General features: G+C 47.4%; 2 protein-coding genes across 6 annotated transcripts in view; both read left to right on the forward strand.

Moving 5' to 3' along the window:
* LOC139569897 (ryanodine receptor 2-like) overlaps positions 1–6,625 on the forward strand; it is a 58,692-nt gene extending 52,067 nt beyond the window's left edge. Inside the window, exons 12-13 of the mRNA XM_071391221.1 lie at positions 3,618–3,844; positions 6,397–6,625. Of these exons, the coding sequence (XP_071247322.1) occupies positions 3,618–3,844; positions 6,397–6,625 (456 nt within the window). The remainder of the gene's footprint in view (positions 1–3,617; positions 3,845–6,396) is intronic.
* A 1,189-nt stretch (positions 6,626–7,814) lies between these two features.
* Positions 7,815–18,705, forward strand: part of LOC139571652 (ryanodine receptor 2-like) — a 216,717-nt gene continuing 205,826 nt past the window's right edge. For 4 of the 5 annotated variants that reach the window (XM_071394716.1, XM_071394717.1, XM_071394718.1 and 1 more), the window contains exons 1-6: positions 7,817–7,837; positions 8,781–9,348; positions 12,463–12,663; positions 13,540–13,645; positions 14,082–14,228; positions 16,161–16,434. In XM_071394716.1, the coding sequence (XP_071250817.1) occupies positions 8,803–9,348; positions 12,463–12,663; positions 13,540–13,645; positions 14,082–14,228; positions 16,161–16,434 (1,274 nt within the window). In that variant the 5' untranslated portion in view covers positions 7,817–7,837; positions 8,781–8,802. Of the gene's footprint in view, positions 7,838–8,780; positions 9,349–12,462; positions 12,664–13,539; positions 13,646–14,081; positions 14,229–16,160; positions 16,435–18,705 lie in introns of all 5 variants that reach the window. The other variant, XM_071394720.1, reaches the window with a different exon arrangement.

Consider the following 18,705-nt stretch of genomic DNA (forward strand, 5'->3'; position numbering starts at 1 on the left):
TCTGATCTCTACAGTAGCTCCAGGACTCTGATCTCTACAGTAGCTCCAGGACTCTGACCTCTACAGTAGCTCCAGGACTCTGATCTCTACAGTAGCTCCAGGACTCTGACCTCTACAGTAGCTCCAGGACTCTGATCTCTACAGTAGCTCCAGGACTCTGATCTCTACAGTAGCTCCAGGACTCTGACCTCTACAGTAGCTCCAGGACTCTGATCTCTACAGTAGCTCCAGGACTCTGATCTCTACAGTAGCTCCAGGACTCTGACCTCTACAGTAGCTCCAGGACTCTGACCTCTACAGTAGCTCCAGGACTCTGATCTCTACAGTAGCTCCAGGACTCTGACCTCTACAGTAGCTCCAGGACTCTGATCTCTACAGTAGCTCCAGGACTCTGATCTCTACAGTAGCTCCAGGACTCTGATCTCTACAGTAGCTCCAGGACTCTGATCTCTACAGTAGCTCCAGGACTCTGATCTCTACAGTAGCTCCAGGACTCTGATCTCTACAGTAGCTCCAGGACTCTGACCTCTACAGTAGCTCCAGGACTCTGATCTCTACAGTAGCTCCAGGACTCTGATCTCTACAGTAGCTCCAGGACTCTGATCTCTACAGTAGCTCCAGGACTCTGATCTCTACAGTAGCTCCAGGACTCTGACCTCTACAGTAGCTCCAGGACTCTGATCTCTACAGTAGCTCCAGGACTCTGATCTCTACAGTAGCTCCAGGACTCTGACCTCTACAGTAGCTCCAGGACTCTGATCTCTACAGTAGCTCTAGGACTCTGACCTCTACAGTAGCTCCAGGACTCTGATCTCTACAGTAGCTCCAGGACTCTGATCTCTACAGTAGCTCCAGGACTCTGACCTCTACAGTAGCTCCAGGACTCTGATCTCTACAGTAGCTCCAGGACTCTGATCTCTACAGTAGCTCCAGGACTCTGATCTCTACAGTAGCTCCAGGACTCTGACCTCTACAGTAGCTCCAGGACTCTGATCTCTACAGTAGCTCCAGGACTCTGACCTCTACAGTAGCTCCAGGACTCTGATCTCTACAGTAGCTCCAGGACTCTGATCTCTACAGTAGCTCCAGGACTCTGATCTCTACAGTAGCTCCAGGACTCTGATCTCTACAGTAGCTCCAGGACTCTGATCTCTACAGTAGCTCCAGGACTCTGATCTCTACAGTAGCTCCAGGACTCTGACCTCTACAGTAGCTCCAGGACTCTGATCTCTACAGTAGCTCTAGGACTCTGACCTCTACAGTAGCTCCAGGACTCTGATCTCTACAGTAGCTCCAGGACTCTGACCTCTACAGTAGCTCCAGGACTCTGATCTCTACAGTAGCTCCAGGACTCTGATCTCTACAGTAGCTCCAGGACTCTGATATCTACAGTAGCTCCAGGACTCTGACCTCTACAGTAGCTCCAGGACTCTGATCTCTACAGTAGCTCCAGGACTCTGACTTCTACAGTAGCTCCAGGACTCTGATCTCTACAGTAGCTCCAGGACTCTGATCTCTACAGTAGCTCCAGGACTCTGATCTCTACAGTAGCTCCAGGACTCTGATCTCTACAGTAGCTCCAGGACTCTGATCTCTACAGTAGCTCCAGGACTCTGATCTCTACAGTAGCTCCAGGACTCTGACCTCTACAGTAGCTCCAGGACTCTGATCTCTACAGTAGCTCTAGGACTCTGACCTCTACAGTAGCTCCAGGACTCTGATCTCTACAGTAGCTCCAGGACTCTGATCTCTACAGTAGCTCCAGGACTCTGACCTCTACAGTAGCTCCAGGACTCTGATCTCTACAGTAGCTCCAGGACTCTGACCTCTACAGTAGCTCCAGGACTCTGATCTCTACAGTAGCTCCAGGACTCTGACCTCTACAGTAGCTCCAGGACTCTGACCTCTACAGTAGCTCCAGGACTCTGATCTCTACAGTAGCTCCAGGACTCTGATCTCTACAGTAGCTCCAGGACTCTGATCTCTACAGTAGCTCCAGGACTCTGATCTCTACAGTAGCTCCAGGACTCTGACCTCTACAGTAGCTCCAGGACTCTGATCTCTACAGTAGCTCCAGGACTCTGACCTCTACAGTAGCTCCAGGACTCTGATCTCTACAGTAGCTCCAGGACTCTGATCTCTACAGTAGCTCCAGGACTCTGACCTCTACAGTAGCTCCAGGACTCTGATCTCTACAGTAGCTCCAGGACTCTGATCTCTACAGTAGCTCCAGGACTCTGACCTCTACAGTAGCTCCAGGACTCTGACCTCTACAGTAGCTCCAGGACTCTGATCTCTACAGTAGCTCCAGGACTCTGACCTCTACAGTAGCTCCAGGACTCTGATCTCTACAGTAGCTCCAGGACTCTGATCTCTACAGTAGCTCCAGGACTCTGATCTCTACAGTAGCTCCAGGACTCTGATCTCTACAGTAGCTCCAGGACTCTGATCTCTACAGTAGCTCCAGGACTCTGATCTCTACAGTAGCTCCAGGACTCTGATCTCTACAGTAGCTCCAGGACTCTGATCTCTACAGTAGCTCCAGGACTCTGACCTCTACAGTAGCTCCAGGACTCTGATCTCTACAGTAGCTCCAGGACTCTGATCTCTACAGTAGCTCCAGGACTCTGATCTCTACAGTAGCTCCAGGACTCTGATCTCTACAGTAGCTCCAGGACTCTGATCTCTACAGTAGCTCCAGGACTCTGACCTCTACAGTAGCTCCAGGACTCTGATCTCTACAGTAGCTCTAGGACTCTGACCTCTACAGTAGCTCCAGGACTCTGATCTCTACAGTAGCTCCAGGACTCTGATCTCTACAGTAGCTCCAGGACTCTGACCTCTACAGTAGCTCCAGGACTCTGATCTCTACAGTAGCTCCAGGACTCTGACCTCTACAGTAGCTCCAGGACTCTGATCTCTACAGTAGCTCCAGGACTCTGATCTCTACAGTAGCTCCAGGACTCTGATCTCTACAGTAGCTCCAGGACTCTGATCTCTACAGTAGCTCCAGGACTCTGACCTCTACAGTAGCTCCAGGACTCTGATCTCTACAGTAGCTCCAGGACTCTGTCCTCTACAGTAGCTCCAGGACTCTGATCTCTACAGTAGCTCCAGGACTCTGATCTCTACAGTAGCTCCAGGACTCTGATCTCTACAGTAGCTCCAGGACTCTGACCTCTACAGTAGCTCCAGGACTCTGATCTCTACAGTAGCTCCAGGACTCTGATCTCTACAGTAGCTCCAGGACTCTGATCTCTACAGTAGCTCCAGGACTCTGACCTCTACAGTAGCTCCAGGACTCTGATCTCTACAGTAGCTCCAGGACTCTGATCTCTTCAGTAGCTCCAGGACTCTGATCTCTACAGTAGCTCCAGGACTCTGATCTCTACAGTAGCTCCAGGACTCTGATCTCTACAGTAGCTCCAGGACTCTGATCTCTACAGTAGCTCCAGGACTCTGACCTCTACAGTAGCTCCAGGACTCTGATCTCTACAGTAGCTCCAGGACTCTGATCTCTACAGTAGCTCCAGGACTCTGACCTCTACAGTAGAGAGTAAAGACAGGAACTCCTGTCCCCTCCCAGAACCTAACCCTGTCTGTTTCTATGTCACCAGAACGTCATGCCTCTGTCAGCGGGACTGTTTAAGAGTGAGAGGAGGAACTCGTGTCCCCAGTGTCCTCCCAGGCTGCATGTCCAGTTCCTGACCCCGGTGATGTGGAGCAGGGTACCCAACCACTTCCTCAAGGTGGACGTGTCCCGGGTCAACGACCGCCATGGCTGGCTGGTCACCTGCTCTGAACCGCTCCAGTTCATGTCCCTGCATATACCTGAGGAGAACAGGTGATGACCCTGCCCTGTCCCACTCGTCAGGAGTGACTTCTTCACTCGTCAGGAGTGACTTCTTCACTCGTCAGGAGTGAGGAAGGGCTTAAATATAGTACAACAATATCTGTCAAAAATGTTACTAACTATAGATTTTTTATTTTCTTATTAGAAATGAGTGCAGCGGTTAACAATAGCAGAAAAGGTGAAGGATAGCAGAAAAGGTGAACGATAGCAGAAAAGGTGAACGATAGCAGAAAAGGTGAGCGATAGCAGAAAAGGGGAAGGATAGCAGAAAAGGGGAAGGATATCAGAAAAGGGGAATGATAGCAGAAAAGGTGAACGATAGCAGAAAAGGGGAACGATAGCAGGAAAGGTGAACGATGGCAGAAAAGGTGAACGATAGCAGAAAAGGTGAAGGATAGCAGAAAAGGTGAAGGATAGCAGAAAAGGTGAAGGATAGCAGAAAAGGTGAAGGCTAGCAGAAAAGGTGAACGATAGCAGAAAAGGTGAAGGATAGCAGAAAAGGTGAAGGATAGCAGGAAAGGTGAACGATAGCAGAAAAGGTGAACGATAGCAGAAAAGGTGAACGATAGCAGAATAGGTGAACGATAGCAGGAAAGGTGAACGATAGAAGGAAAGGTGAACGATAGCAGAAAAGGTGAACGATAGTAGGAAAGGTGAACGATAGCAGAAAATGTGAGCGATAGCAGGAAAGGTGAACGATAGCAGGAAAAGCGAACGATAGCAGGAAAAGCGAACAACAGAAAAAAAGGTGAACGATAGCAGAAAAGGTGAACGATAGCAGGAAAGGTGAACGATAGCAGAAAAGGTGAGCGATAGCAGGAAAGGTGAACGATAGCATAAAAGGTGAACTATAGCAGAGAAGGTGAACGATAGCAGAAAATGTGAACGATAGCAGGAAAGGTGAACGATAGCAGGAAAGGTGAACGATAGCAGAAAAGGTGAATGATAGCAGAAAAGGTGAATGATAGCAGGAAAGGTGAACGATAGCATAAAAGGTGAACGATAGCAGAGAAGGTGAACGATAGCAGAGAAGGTGAACGATAGCAGAAAATGTGAACGATAGCAGAAAATGTGAACGATAGCAGGAAAGGTGAACGATAGCGGAAAAGGGGAACGATAGCAGAAAAGGTGAGCGATAGCAGGAAAGGTGAACGATAGCAGAAAAGGTGAGCGATAGCAGGAAAGGTGAACGATAGCATAAAAGGTGAACTATAGCAGAGAAGGTGAACGATAGCAGAAAATGTGAACGATAGCAGGAAAGGTGAACGATAGCAGGAAAGGTGAACGATAGCAGAAAAGGTGAATGATAGCAGAAAAGGTGAATGATAGCAGGAAAGGTGAACGATAGCATAAAAGGTGAACGATAGCAGAGAAGGTGAACGATAGCAGAGAAGGTGAACGATAGCAGAAAATGTGAACGATAGCAGAAAATGTGAACGATAGCAGGAAAGGTGAACGATAGCGGAAAAGGGGAACGATAGCAGAAAAGGTGAACGATAGCAGAAAAGGTGAACGATAGCAGAAAAGGGGAACGATAGCAGGAAAGGTGAACGATAGCAGGAAAGGTGAACGATAGCAGGTAAGGTGAACGATAGCAGAAAAGGTGAACAATAGCAGGAAAGGTGAACGATAGCAGAGAAGGTGAACGATAGCAGGAAAGGTGACCGATAGCAGGAAAAGCGAACGATAGCAGGAAAAGCGAACAACAGAAAAAAAGGTGAACGATAGCAGAAAAGGTGAACGATAGCAGGAAAGGTGAACGATAGCAGGAAAGGTGAATGATAGCAGATAAGGTGAACGATAGCAGGAAAGGTGAACGATAGCAGGTAAGGTGAACGATAGCAGAAAAGGTGAACGATAGCAGGAAAGGTGAACGATAGCAGAGAAGGTGAACGATAGCAGGTAAGGTGAACGATAGCAGGAAAGGTGAACGATAGCAGAGAAGGTGAACGATAGCAGGTAAGGTGAACGATAGCAGAACGTAATGTATGAGAAGCAATAAAATGTTGTTGCAATCAGGAAGTTCCTCACTAAGCTGTATGTCAGTTTAACCTTCCTCCCCCTCCTCCTCCTCCCCCTTCTCCTCTTCCTCCTCCTCTACCTCTCCCCCTCCTTCTCCTCTCCCCCTCCTCCTCTCCTCTCCTCATCCTTTTCCTCTTCCTCCTCCTCCTCCTCTCCTCCCCATCTTCCTCCTCCTCTTCCTTCTCCTCTTCCTCCTCCTCTTCCTTCTCCTCTTCCTCCTGCTCCTCCTCCTCCCCCTTGTCATCCTCCTCCCCTCGTCATCTTCCTCCTCCTTTTACTCCTCTTCCTCCTCCTCCCCCTTGTCATCGTCTTCCTCTTCCTTCTCCCCCTTGTCATCTTCCTTCCCCTCCTCGTCTTCCTCACACCCTCTCCTCCTCTCTCTTCCTCCCCCTCCTCCCCCTCTCTTCCTCGTCCTCCTCCCCCTCTTCCTCCTCTCTCTTCCTCCTCCCCCTCTCTTCCTCATCCTCCTCCTCTCCTCCTCCTCTCTCCTCCTCTCTCCTCCTCTTCCTCCTCCCCCCCAGGTCAGTTGATATCCTGGAGTTGACTGAGCAGAAGGACCTGTTGAAGTTCCACTACCATACTCTGAGGCTGTACTCTGCTGTGTGCGCTCTGGGGAACAACCGTGTGGCCCACGCCCTCTGTTCCCACGCCGACGAGGCACAGCTGCTCTACGCCATAGAGAACAAGTACATGCCTGGTCTCCTCAGGACTGGATACTACGACCTGATCATAGTCATCCACCTCAGGTAGCTAGCTACGACCTGCTCATAGACATCCACCTCAGGTAGGTAGCTACGACCTGCTCATAGTCATCCACCTCAGGTAGCTAGCTACGACCTGCTCATAGTCATCCACCTCAGGTAGGTAGATACGACCTGTTCATAGACATCCACCTCAGGTAGGTAGCTACGACCTGCTCATAGACATCCACCTCAGGTAGGTAGCTACGACCTGCTCATAGACATCCACCTCAGGTAGGTAGCTACGACCTGCTCATAGACATCCACCTCAGGTAGGTAGATACGACCTGCTCATAGACATCCACCTCAGGTAGGTAGCTACGACCTGCTCATAGACATCCACCTCAGGTAGGTAGCTACGACCTGTTCATAGACATCCACCTCAGGTAGGTAGCTACGACCTGATCATAGACATCCACCTCAGGTAGGTAGCTACGACCTGCTCATAGACATCCACCTCAGGTAGGTAGCTACAATCTGCTCATAGACATCCACCTCAGGTAGGTCGCTACGACCTGCTCATAGACATCCACCTCAGGTAGGTAGCTACGACCTGCTCATAGACATCCACCTCAGGTAGGTAGCTACGACCTGCTCATAGACATCCACCTCAGGTAGGTAGCTACGACCTGCTCATAGACATCCACCTCAGGTAGGTAGCTACGACCTGCTCATAGACATCCACCTCAGGTAGGTAGCTACGACCTGCTCATAGACATCCACCTCAGGTAGGTAGCTACGACCTGCTCATAGACATCCACCTCAGGTAGGTAGCTACGACCTGCTCATAGACATCCACCTCAGGTAGGTAGCTACGACCTGCTCATAGTCATCCACCTCAGGTAGCTAGATACGACCTGTTCATAGACATCCACCTCAGGTAGGTAGCTACGACCTGTTCATAGACATCCACCTCAGGTAGGTAGATACGACCTGATCATAGACATCCACCTCAGGTAGGTAGATACGACCTGCTCATAGACATCCACCTCAGGTAGGTAGCTACGACCTGCTCATAGACATCCACCTCAGGTAGGTAGCTACGACCTGTTCATAGACATCCACCTCAGGTAGGTAGCTACGACCTGCTCATAGACATCCACCTCAGGTAGCTAGCTACGACCTGCTCATAGACATCCACCTCAGGTAGGTAGCTACGACCTGCTCATAGACATCCACCTCAGGTAGGTAGCTACGACCTGCTCATAGACATCCACCTCAGGTAGGTAGCTACGACCTCCTCATAGACATCCACCTCAGGTAGCTAGCCCACAGGTTAGAGAAGTGGGCCAGGAACCGGAATGTCGCTAGTTTTAAAATGTTCTCCTAAAATGACATACCCAAATCTAACTGCCTTTAGCTCAGGACCTGAAGCAAGGATATGCATATTCTTGGTACCATTTGAAAGGAAACACTTTGAAGTTTGTGGAAATGTGAAATGAATGTAGGAGAATATAACACATTAGATCTGTTAAAAGATAATACAAATAAAGAAACTACCGTTTTTTTTTTTTTTTGTGCCATCGTCTTTGAAATGCAAGAGAAAGGCCATAATGTATTATTCCAGCCGAGGAGCAATTTAGATTTTGGCCACTAGATGGCAGCAGTGTATGTGCAACGTTTTAAACTGATCCAATGAACCATTTTATTTATGTTAAAAATTTTCTATCAAGACTGCCTAAATGTGCCTAATTTGTTTATTAATAACTTTTCAAGTTCATAACTGTGCACTCTCCTCAAACAATAGCATGGTATTCTTTCACTGTAATAGCTACTGTAAATTGGACAGTGCAGTTAGATTAACAAGAATTTAATATTTCTGCCAATATCAGATATGTCTATGTCCTGGGAAATGTTCTGGTTACTTACAACGCCATGCAACGCCATTAGCCTACGTTAGCTCAACCGTCCCGTGGGTGAGGCACCGATCTGTAGAGATCCATATTAAGTCCCGGTTGTGTCGATGAGAAAATGGAGACTGAACTGGCTACAGGTGGGCTGCTGGTGTCAGATCTGCCGTTAGCATTGTGCCCTTGAGCAAGGCACTTAACCAACACAACATGCTCTACATCCAGGAGCTCCTCTCATAGTGTTGGGGGAAAAAGGCAGAGGATTCATTTCTGTTCTAACCAAATGGACAACAAACTGATTTCTTCTCTTCTCAGTACCTATGCCACGGCGCGTCTCATGATGAACAATGAATACATCGTCCCCATGACGGACGAGACCAAGTCCATCACTCTGTTCCCCGACGAGAAGAAGAAGCACGGTCTGCCGGGGATCGGCCTGAGCACCTCTCTCCGCCCCCGCATGCACTTCTCCTCGCCGTCCTTCATCTGCAGCGGAGCCGACTGCTTCCAGTTCAGCCCCGAGTTCCCCCTGGAGATCCTGAAGACCAAGACCATAGAGATGCTGACGGAGGCCGTGAGCGAGGGGAGTCTACACGTCAGAGATCCTATAGGGGGCAGCACTGAGTTCCTGTTCGTTCCTCTCATCAAGTTGTTCTACACGTTACTGATCATGGGAGTGTTCCACAACGGAGACCTGAAGAACATTCTACAGCTGATAGAACCCAGCGTGTTCTCAGAGGGAGGGGACGCGCCCGCGGACACGCCCGAGTGTGATGTCGCTAAGGGAGGAAGAGGCGGGGAGGGGCCTGGAGGAGAGGAGAGGACAGGGAAGGTGCCTAAAGGACTGCTACAGATGAAACTACCGGAGCCTGTCAAACTGCAGGTACGTAAGACACACTGGACATGATATTTGCAAATCAAATTGTATTTGTCACATGCGCCGAATACAACCGGTGTAGATCTTACAGTGAAATGCTGAATACAACAGGTGTAGACCTTACAGTGAAATGCTTACTTACAAGCCCTTAACCAACAATACAGTTTTAAGAAAAAGAAGTGTTAAGTAAAAAATCATTAAGGAGCAGCAGTAAAATAACAATAGTGAGGCTACAGGGGGCGCCGATTAGTCAAGTTAATCGAGGTCATATGTACATGTAGGTAGAGTTAAAGTGACTATGCATAGATAATTAACAGAGATTAGCAGCGGCGTAACGGTGCTGGAGGAACAATGCAAATAGTCTGGGTAGCCATTTGATTAGCTGTTCAGGAGGATTATGACTTGGGGGTAGAAGCTGTTTAGAAACCTCTTGGACCTAGACTTGGCGCTCCGGTACCGCTTGCCGTGCGGTAGCAGAGAGAACAGTCTATGACTAGGGTGGCTGTAGTCTTTGGCAATTTTTAGGGCCTCCCTCTGACACCGCCTGGTATAGAGGTCCTGGATGGCAGGAAGCTTGGCCCTAGTTATGTACTGGGCCGTACGCACTACCCTCTGTAGTGCCTTGTGGTTGGAGGCAGAGCAGTTGCCATACCAGGCAGTGATATCCTTCTGGTTCCATGTAGCAGAATTATTTATATTTTCTTTCCCATAAATGTAACCTGTCATAAATCACTAGCTGTCCTGTAAATATAACCTGTCATAAATCACTAGCTGTCCTGTAAATATAACCTGTCATAAATCACTAGCTGTCCTGTAAATATAACCTGTCATAAATCACTAGCTGTCCTGTAAATATAACCTGTCATAAATCACTAGCTGTCCTGTAAATATAACCTGTCATAAATCACTAGCTGTCCTGTAAATATAACCTGTCATAAATCACTATCTGTCTGGTAAATATAACCTGTCATAAATCACTAGTTGTCCTGTAAATATAACCTGTCATAAATCACTATGTAACGGCTTTCCTCCTCCTCTTCATCCGAAGAGGAGGAGCAGGGATTGAACCAAAAAGCAGCGTTGTGTGATGACATAATTTATTTACACAAGACGAAAAAACGAACTATACTTGAATAATTAACAAAACAAATAAACGATGTAGACAGACCTGGACGGCGAACTTACATGAAACACGAAGAACGCAATAACAGGAAAACTGACTACATAAAACGAACGAACAAACAAAACCGAAAACAGTGCCGTGTGGCGTAACATACAGACACTGACACAGGAGACAACCACCCACAACAAACAGTGTGAAAACACCTACCTTAATATGGCTCTCAATCAGAGGAAATTAAAACCACCTGCCTCTAATTGAGAGCCATATCAGGTCACCCTTTAAACCAACATAGAAACAGAAAACATAGACTGCCCACCCAAACTCACGTCCTGACCAACTAACACATACAAAACTAACAGAAAACAGGTCAGGAACGTGACACACTAGCTGTCCTGTAAATATATCCTGTCATAAATCACTAGCTGTCCTGTAAATATAACCTGTCATAAATCACTAGCTGTCCTGTAAATATAACCTGTCATAAATCACTAGCTGTCCTGTAAATATAACCTGTCATGAATCACTAGCTGTCCTGTAAATATAACCTGTCATAAATCACTAGCTGTCCTGTAAATATAACCTGTCATAAATCACTAGCTGTCCTGTAAATATAACCTGTCATAAATCACTAGCTGTCCTGTAAATATAACCTGTCATAAATCACTAGCTGTCCTGTAAATATAACCTGTCATAAATCAGATGTCCTGCCTGCCTGCAGAGAACTCGTTGTTAACAGGACTGTGTCTCTGTAGATGTGCCACCTGGTCCAGTACTCGTTGTTAACAGGACTGTGTTTCTGTAGATGTGCCACCTGGTCCAGTACTCGTTGTTAACAGGACTGTGTCTCTGTAGATGTGCCACCTGCTCCAGTACTCGTTGTTAACCAGACTGTGTCTCTCTAGATGTACCACCTGGTCCAGTACTCGATGTTAACAGGACTGTGTCTCTCTAGATGTGTCACCTGCTCCAGTACTCGTTGTTAACCAGACTGTGTCTCTGTAGATGTGCCACCTGCTCCAGTACTCGTTGTTAACAGGACTGTGTCTCTCTAGATGTGCCACCTGCTCCAGTACTCGTTGTTAACCAGACTGTGTCTCTGTAGATGTGCCACCTGGTCCAGTACTCGTTGTTAACAGGACTGTGTCTCTGTAGATGTGCCACCTGCTCCAGTACTCGTTGTTAACAGGACTGTGTTTCTGTAGATGTGCCACCTGCTCCAGTACTCGTTGTTAACAGGACTGTGTTTCTGTAGATGTGCCACCTGCTCCAGTACTCGTTGTTAACCGGACTGTGTCTCTCTAGAAGTGCCACCTGCTCCAGTACTCGTTGTTAACAGGACTGTGTCTCTGTAGATGTGCCACCTGGTCCAGTACTCGTTGTTAACAGGACTGTGTCTCTGTAGATGTGCCACCTGCTCCAGTACTCGTTGTTAACAGGACTGTGTCTCTGTAGATGTGTCACCTGCTCCAGTACTCGTTGTTAACACGGACTGTGTCTCTCTAGAAGTGCCACCTGCTCCAGTACTCGTTGTTAACAGGACTGTGTCTCTGTAGATGTGCCACCTGGTCCAGTACTCGTTGTTAACAGGACTGTGTCTCTGTAGATGTGCCACCTGGTCCAGTACTCGTTGCTAACCGGACTGTGTCTCTAGATGTGCCACCTGCTCCAGTACTCGTTGTTAACAGGACTGTGTCTCTAGATGTATCACCTGCTCCAGTACTCGTTGTTAACAGGACTGTGTCTCTAGATGTATCACCTGCTCCAGTACTCGTTGTTAACAGGACTGTGTCTCTGTAGATGTGCCACCTGCTCCAGTACTCGTTGTTAACCAGACTGTGTCTCTGTAGAAGTGTCACCTGGTCCAGTACTCGTTGTTAACCGGACTGTGTCTCTCTAGATGTACCACCTGGTCCAGTACTCGATGTTAACAGGACTGTGTCTCTCTAGATGTATCACCTGCTCCAGTACTCGTTGTTAACAGGACTGTGTCTCTCTAGATGTGCCACCTGCTCCAGTACCTGTGTGACTGTCAGGTGCGCCACCGTATCGAGGCGGTGGTGGGCTTCAGTGATGACTTCGTGGCTCATCTCCAGGACAACCAGCGGTTCCGCTACAACGAGGTCATGCAGGCGCTCAACATGTCGGCTGCCCTGACTGCCAGGAAGACCAAGGAGTTCAGATCCCCGCCTCAGGAACAGGTAGATCAGTCAGTCACTCAATCAGTCAGTCAGTCAGTCAGTTAGTCAGACAATCAGTCAATCAGTCAGTCAATCAGTCAGTCAGTCAACCAGTCAGTCAGTCAGTTAATCAGTCAGTCAATCAGTCAGTCAGTCAATCAGTCAGTCATTCAGTCAGTATGATCAGTCACTCAATCAGTCAGTCAGTCAGTCAGTCAGTTAGTCAGACGATCAGTCAATCAGTCAGTCAGTTAGTCAGACAATCAGTCAATCAGTCAGTCAGTCAGTCAGTCAATCAGTCAGTCAGTTAGACAGTTAGTCAATCAGTCAGTCAGTCAGTATGTCAGTCAGTCAGTCAGACAATCAGTCAGTCAGTCAGTCAATCAGTCAGTCAATCAGTCAGTTAGACAGTCAGTCAGTCAGTCAACCAGTCAGTCAGTGAATATCTTTATACTATCTTACTATTCACCTGTTATGTTCCCCAGCGTTGCTGGGTCAAGTCTTGGTCACTTTATCTGGGTGGCCAGATGTTTCATCTGTGGGTCTACAGATGGTCATACTATCAACAAACTATCTGTTGATAAGCACTGCCTGCTAAGGGTACGGTTTGGATTAGAATAAGGGTTAGGATTAAGGTTAGGGTTAGCATAAGGGTTAAGTTTAGGGTTAGAATAAGGGTTAAGGTTAGGGTTAGTAGATATTTTAATTTTTACTGATAGTCTGTAGAGCATCTACAGATGGACTATCCAAATGACCCAAGTCTTTTCTGTTTTGTTAAATGAACCACCAGTTTGTTAAATGATGATCTTTCACCCGTTTGTTAAATTAATACTTAACCGATCAGGGCCGTAGGTTTGTTGAGCAGGTCGGTACCGTTCAGTGATGTTCTCCTCTCAGATCAACATGTTGCTGAGCTTTAAGGACGAGAAGGTGGACTGTCCCTGTCCAGAACACATCAGAGGACAACTTGTAGACTTCCACCAGGACCTGATGACACACTGTGGTATGTCTAACACTGTAGTCCTGGGCCACCTCCCATTAGTTTCTCTACCCCCTAACCAGGCCAGACTAGAACAGCTTGTAGACTCCCACCAGGACCTGATGACACACTGTGGTACGTCTAACACTGTAGTCCTGGGCCACCTCCCATTAGTTTCTCTACCCCCTAACCAGGCCAGACTAGAACAGCTTGTAGACTCCCACCAGGACCTGATGACACACTGTGGTACGTCTAACACTGTAGTCCTGGGCCACCTCCCATTAGTTTCTCTACCCCCTAACCAGGCCAGACAAGAACAGCTCGGCTCAGCTCAGTTGAAAGCTTCATTGAAGTCACTACAGTGACCTTGAATTCATATCTTAACGGTATTAATATTTTCCCTGTTGGATTTACACCCGGGAGTTAGTTATAACACGTTACCCGTCCCTTCTGTCATCAGGCATAGAGATAGACGAGGACAAGCTGAGCGAGGCAGACAGTGACTTCACCATCCGAGGAAGACTCATGTCTCTGGTGGAGAAGGTGGTCTACCTGAAGAAAAAGATGACCTTCATGCCGAAGAACAAGAAGAAAGATAAGAAACCCAGTAAGTAAAGACACAGCGTTACAGACACAGTGTTACAGACACAGTGGTACAGACACAGTGGTACAGACACAGTGTTACAGACACAGTGGTACAGACACAGTGTTACAGACACAGTGGTACAGACACAGTGGTACAGACACAGCCTTCCCTCTGTAGGACGCAGTGTTACAGACACAGCCTTCCCTCTGTAGGACACAGTGTTACAGACACAGCCTTCCCTCTGTAGGACGCAGTGTTACAGACACAGCCTTCCCTCTGTAGGACACAGTGTTACAGACACAGCCTTCCCTCTGTAGGACACAGTGTTACAGACACAGCCTTCCCTCTGTAGGACGCAGTGTTACAGACACAGCCTTCCCTCTATAGGACACAGTGTTACAGACACAGCCTTCCCTCTGTAGGACACAGTGTTACAGACACAGCCTTCCCTCTGTAGGACACAGTGTTACAGACACAGCCTTCCCTCTGTAGGACACAGTGTTACAGACACAGCCTTCCCTCTGTAGGACAGCAGTGATCTGGATCAGACACGAGTTGGTTAGCAGCACTAACAGATCTGTTATCAGACACGAGTGGTTAGACAGCACTAACAGTGTCTGCAGATCAGGTAGGCGTTGGTTCATTCTGCGTTGATAGTATTTGGGATTAATTAGGACGCTGGCCAACACACTGATGGATCTGGGCTCAGGTTGAAATCTTTTTATTTGCCCTGCACACGAAGAGACAACACAAACGTTACCCTTGGTGCAGTCACAGCTCTCCGGCACCTTGCTAGCCGAGGGTCAGGCAAAAGAGCGCCAAAAGGAATTAACAGGTGCTGCGTGCACACACTCGCTGCACAACAGCATATACAAGTAAAACTATACAGAACATAATAGATCTGGGATCAAAATAAAAGACATACCTGACAGCACGAAGAGATCAACACAAACGTTACGCCTTGGTAGACAGTCACAGCATCTCCGGCACCTGGCAGCGAGCACATTGGACACTCACTCAACCGATCTGTCATCAAGTACTCAGTAAGTTACAACAGATACCCCAGATCAGTGAGCTCATGTGAGACTTGGTTAGACATAAATTCCTACACTGTCCACACTATAATCAAACGTATGGTTGGCAAAACAGTACATTGTATAGACCTTATGACGGTTTTATATTAAACAGTTTCGGTTAGCCAAGGACTAACATACCTTGCTCAGCCGTAGGAGTCAGGCAAAAGAGAACGATAACAGTGGTATGTGAATACAGATAACCCGCGATGGGCCAAACCAACAATATACAAAACTTTTACCATCACTTGTATGTACAATATCTGGTATCAGATAAAAGTTGGTTTGATAGCACCAACAATAAGGTAGAAGCATTAGACTATAGCAGAGCTGGTAGAAGTTAAATAGAAGGATAACAGACTACAGCTGAATTAGTTAGTTAGCACTAATAGATCTGGGATCAGGTAGGAGTTAGCTAGACATCACCAACAGATCTGGGATCAGGTAGGAGCCGGTTAGACAGCACTATAGATTGGATCAGGTTGGTCCTTGGGTCTGTCTGTCATCACTCTTTCTCGGTGTCTCTGTCTGAATCTAGGGGCCAGACTAACGGATCTATCACTGTCCTTATCACAGTACACAGCTCTCTGCGCCTCTGTAGGACACAGTGTTAGACCAGGACTAACAGGATCTGGGATCAGGCCTGGTCCAGTGCTTTGCTGTGTGTCTGACTGAATAGAAGACTAGCTACGTCTGTCATTGTCCTTGTCCAGTGCTTTGCGCTGTGTGTCTCTGTCTGAATAGAGAGACCAGACTAAAGGATTTGTCCTTGTCCTTGTCCCAGTGCTTTGCTGTGTGTCTGTCTGAATAGAGAGACTAAAGGATTTGTCAAGGTCCAGTGTCAAGGTGTGTCTGACCGCGGTCTTGTTGCCTCCTTCAGGCACGTTGCAGCAGCTGATCAGTGAGACCATGGTACGCTGGGCCCAGGAGAGCATCATGGAGGACCCAGAGCTGGTCAGAGCCATGTTTGTCCTACTCCACCGTCAGTACGACGGTATCGGGGGCCAGGTCCGGGCCCTGCCCAAGGCCTACACCATCAACTCAGTCTCTGTGGAGGACACCATCAAACTGCTGGCGTCACTGGGACAGATCAGATCGCTGTTGTCTGTACGCATGGGGCGTGAGGAGGAGAAACTGATGATCAGAGGACTGGGGTAAGGGCACTACACTACATACTACATACTAACCCTTCAGCATGGGTCGTGAGGAGGAGAAACTGATGATCAGAGGACTGGGGTAAGGCCACTACACTAAGGGTACTACACTACATACTACATACTACATACTAACCCTTCAGCATGGGCCGTGAGGAGGAGAAACTGATGATCAGAGGACTGGGGTAAGGGTACTACACAACATACTACATACTACATACTAACTGGGGTAAGGACACTACACTACATACTACATACTAACTGGGGTAAGGGTACTACACTACATACTACATACTAACCCTTCAGCATGGGGCGTGAGGAGGAGAAACTGATGATCAGAGGACTGGGGTAAGGGTACTACACTACATACTACATACTACATACTAACCCTTCAGCATGGGTCGTGAGGAGGAGAAACTGATGATCAGAGGACTGGGGTAAGGGCACTACACTACATACTACATACTACATACTACACACTACATACTACATACTAAACCTTCAGCATGGGGCGTGAGGAGGAGAAACTGATGATCAGAGGACTGGGGTAAGGGTACTACACTACATACTACATACTACCTGGGGTAAGGGCACTACACTACATACTACATACTACATACTAACTGGGGTAAGGGCACTACACTACATACTACATACTAACTGGGGTAAGGACACTACACTACATACTACCTGGGGTAAGGGCACTACACTACATACTACATACTAACTGGGGTAAGGGCACTACACTACATACTACATACTAACTGGGGTAAGGCCACTACACTACATACTACATACTAATTGGGGTAAGGACACTACATACTACATACTACATACTAACTGGGGTAAGGGTATTACACTACATACTACATACTACATACTAACTGGGGTAAGGGCACTACACTACATACTACATACTACATACTAACTGGGATAAGGGCACTACACTACATACTACATACTACCTGGGGTAAGGGCACTACACTACATACTACATACTAACTGAGGTAAGGGCACTACACTACATACTACATACTAACTGGGGTAAGGGCACTACACTACATACTACATACTAACTGAGGTAAGGGCACTACACTACATACTACATACTAACTGGGGTAAGGGCACTACACTACATACTACATACTACATACTAACCCTTCAGCATGGGTCGTGAGGAGGAGAAACTGATGATCAGAGGACTGGGGTAAGGGCACTACACTACATACTACATACTAACTGGGGTAAGGGCACTACACTACATACTACATACTAACTGGGGTAAGGGCACTACACTACATACTACATACTACATACTAACCCTTCAGCATGGGGCGTGAGGAGGAGAAACTGATGATCAGAGGACTGGGGTAAGGGTACTACACTACATACTACATACTACATACTAACCCTTCAGCATGGGTCGTGAGGAGGAGAAACTGATGATCAGAGGACTGGGGTAAGGGCACTACACTACATACTACATACTACATACTACACACTACATACTACATAATAACCCTTCAGCATGGGGCGTGAGGAGGAGAAACTGATGATCAGAGGACTGGGGTAAGGGTACTACACTACATACTACATACTACCTGGGGTAAGGGCACTACATACTACATACTACATACTAACTGGGGTAAGGGCACTACACTACATACTACATACTAACTGGGGTAAGGACACTACACTACATACTACCTGGGGTAAGGGCACTACACTACATACTACATACTAACTGGGGTAAGGGCACTACACTACATACTACATACTAACTGGGGTAAGGCCACTACACTACATACTACATACTAATTGGGGTAAGGACACTACATACTACATACTACATACTAACTGGGGTAAGGGTATTACACTACATACTACATACTAACTGGGGTAAGGGCACTACACTACATACTACATACTACATACTAACTGGGATAAGGGCACTACACTACATACTACATACTACCTGCGGTAAGGGCACTACACTACATACTACATACTAACTGAGGTAAGGGCACTACACTACATACTACATACTAACTGGGGTAAGGGCTCTACACTACATACTACATACTAACTGAGGTAAGGGCACTACACTACATACTACATACTAACTGGGGTAAGGGCACTACACTACATACTACATACTACATACTAACTGGGATAAGGGCACTACACTACATACTACATACTACCTGGGGTAAGGGCACTACACTACATACTACATACTAAATGGGTTAAGGCCACTACACTACATACTAC

The sequence above is a fragment of the Salvelinus alpinus genome, chromosome 3 (assembly GCF_045679555.1).
Source record: "Salvelinus alpinus chromosome 3, SLU_Salpinus.1, whole genome shotgun sequence".
Lineage (NCBI taxonomy): Eukaryota > Metazoa > Chordata > Actinopteri > Salmoniformes > Salmonidae > Salvelinus > Salvelinus alpinus.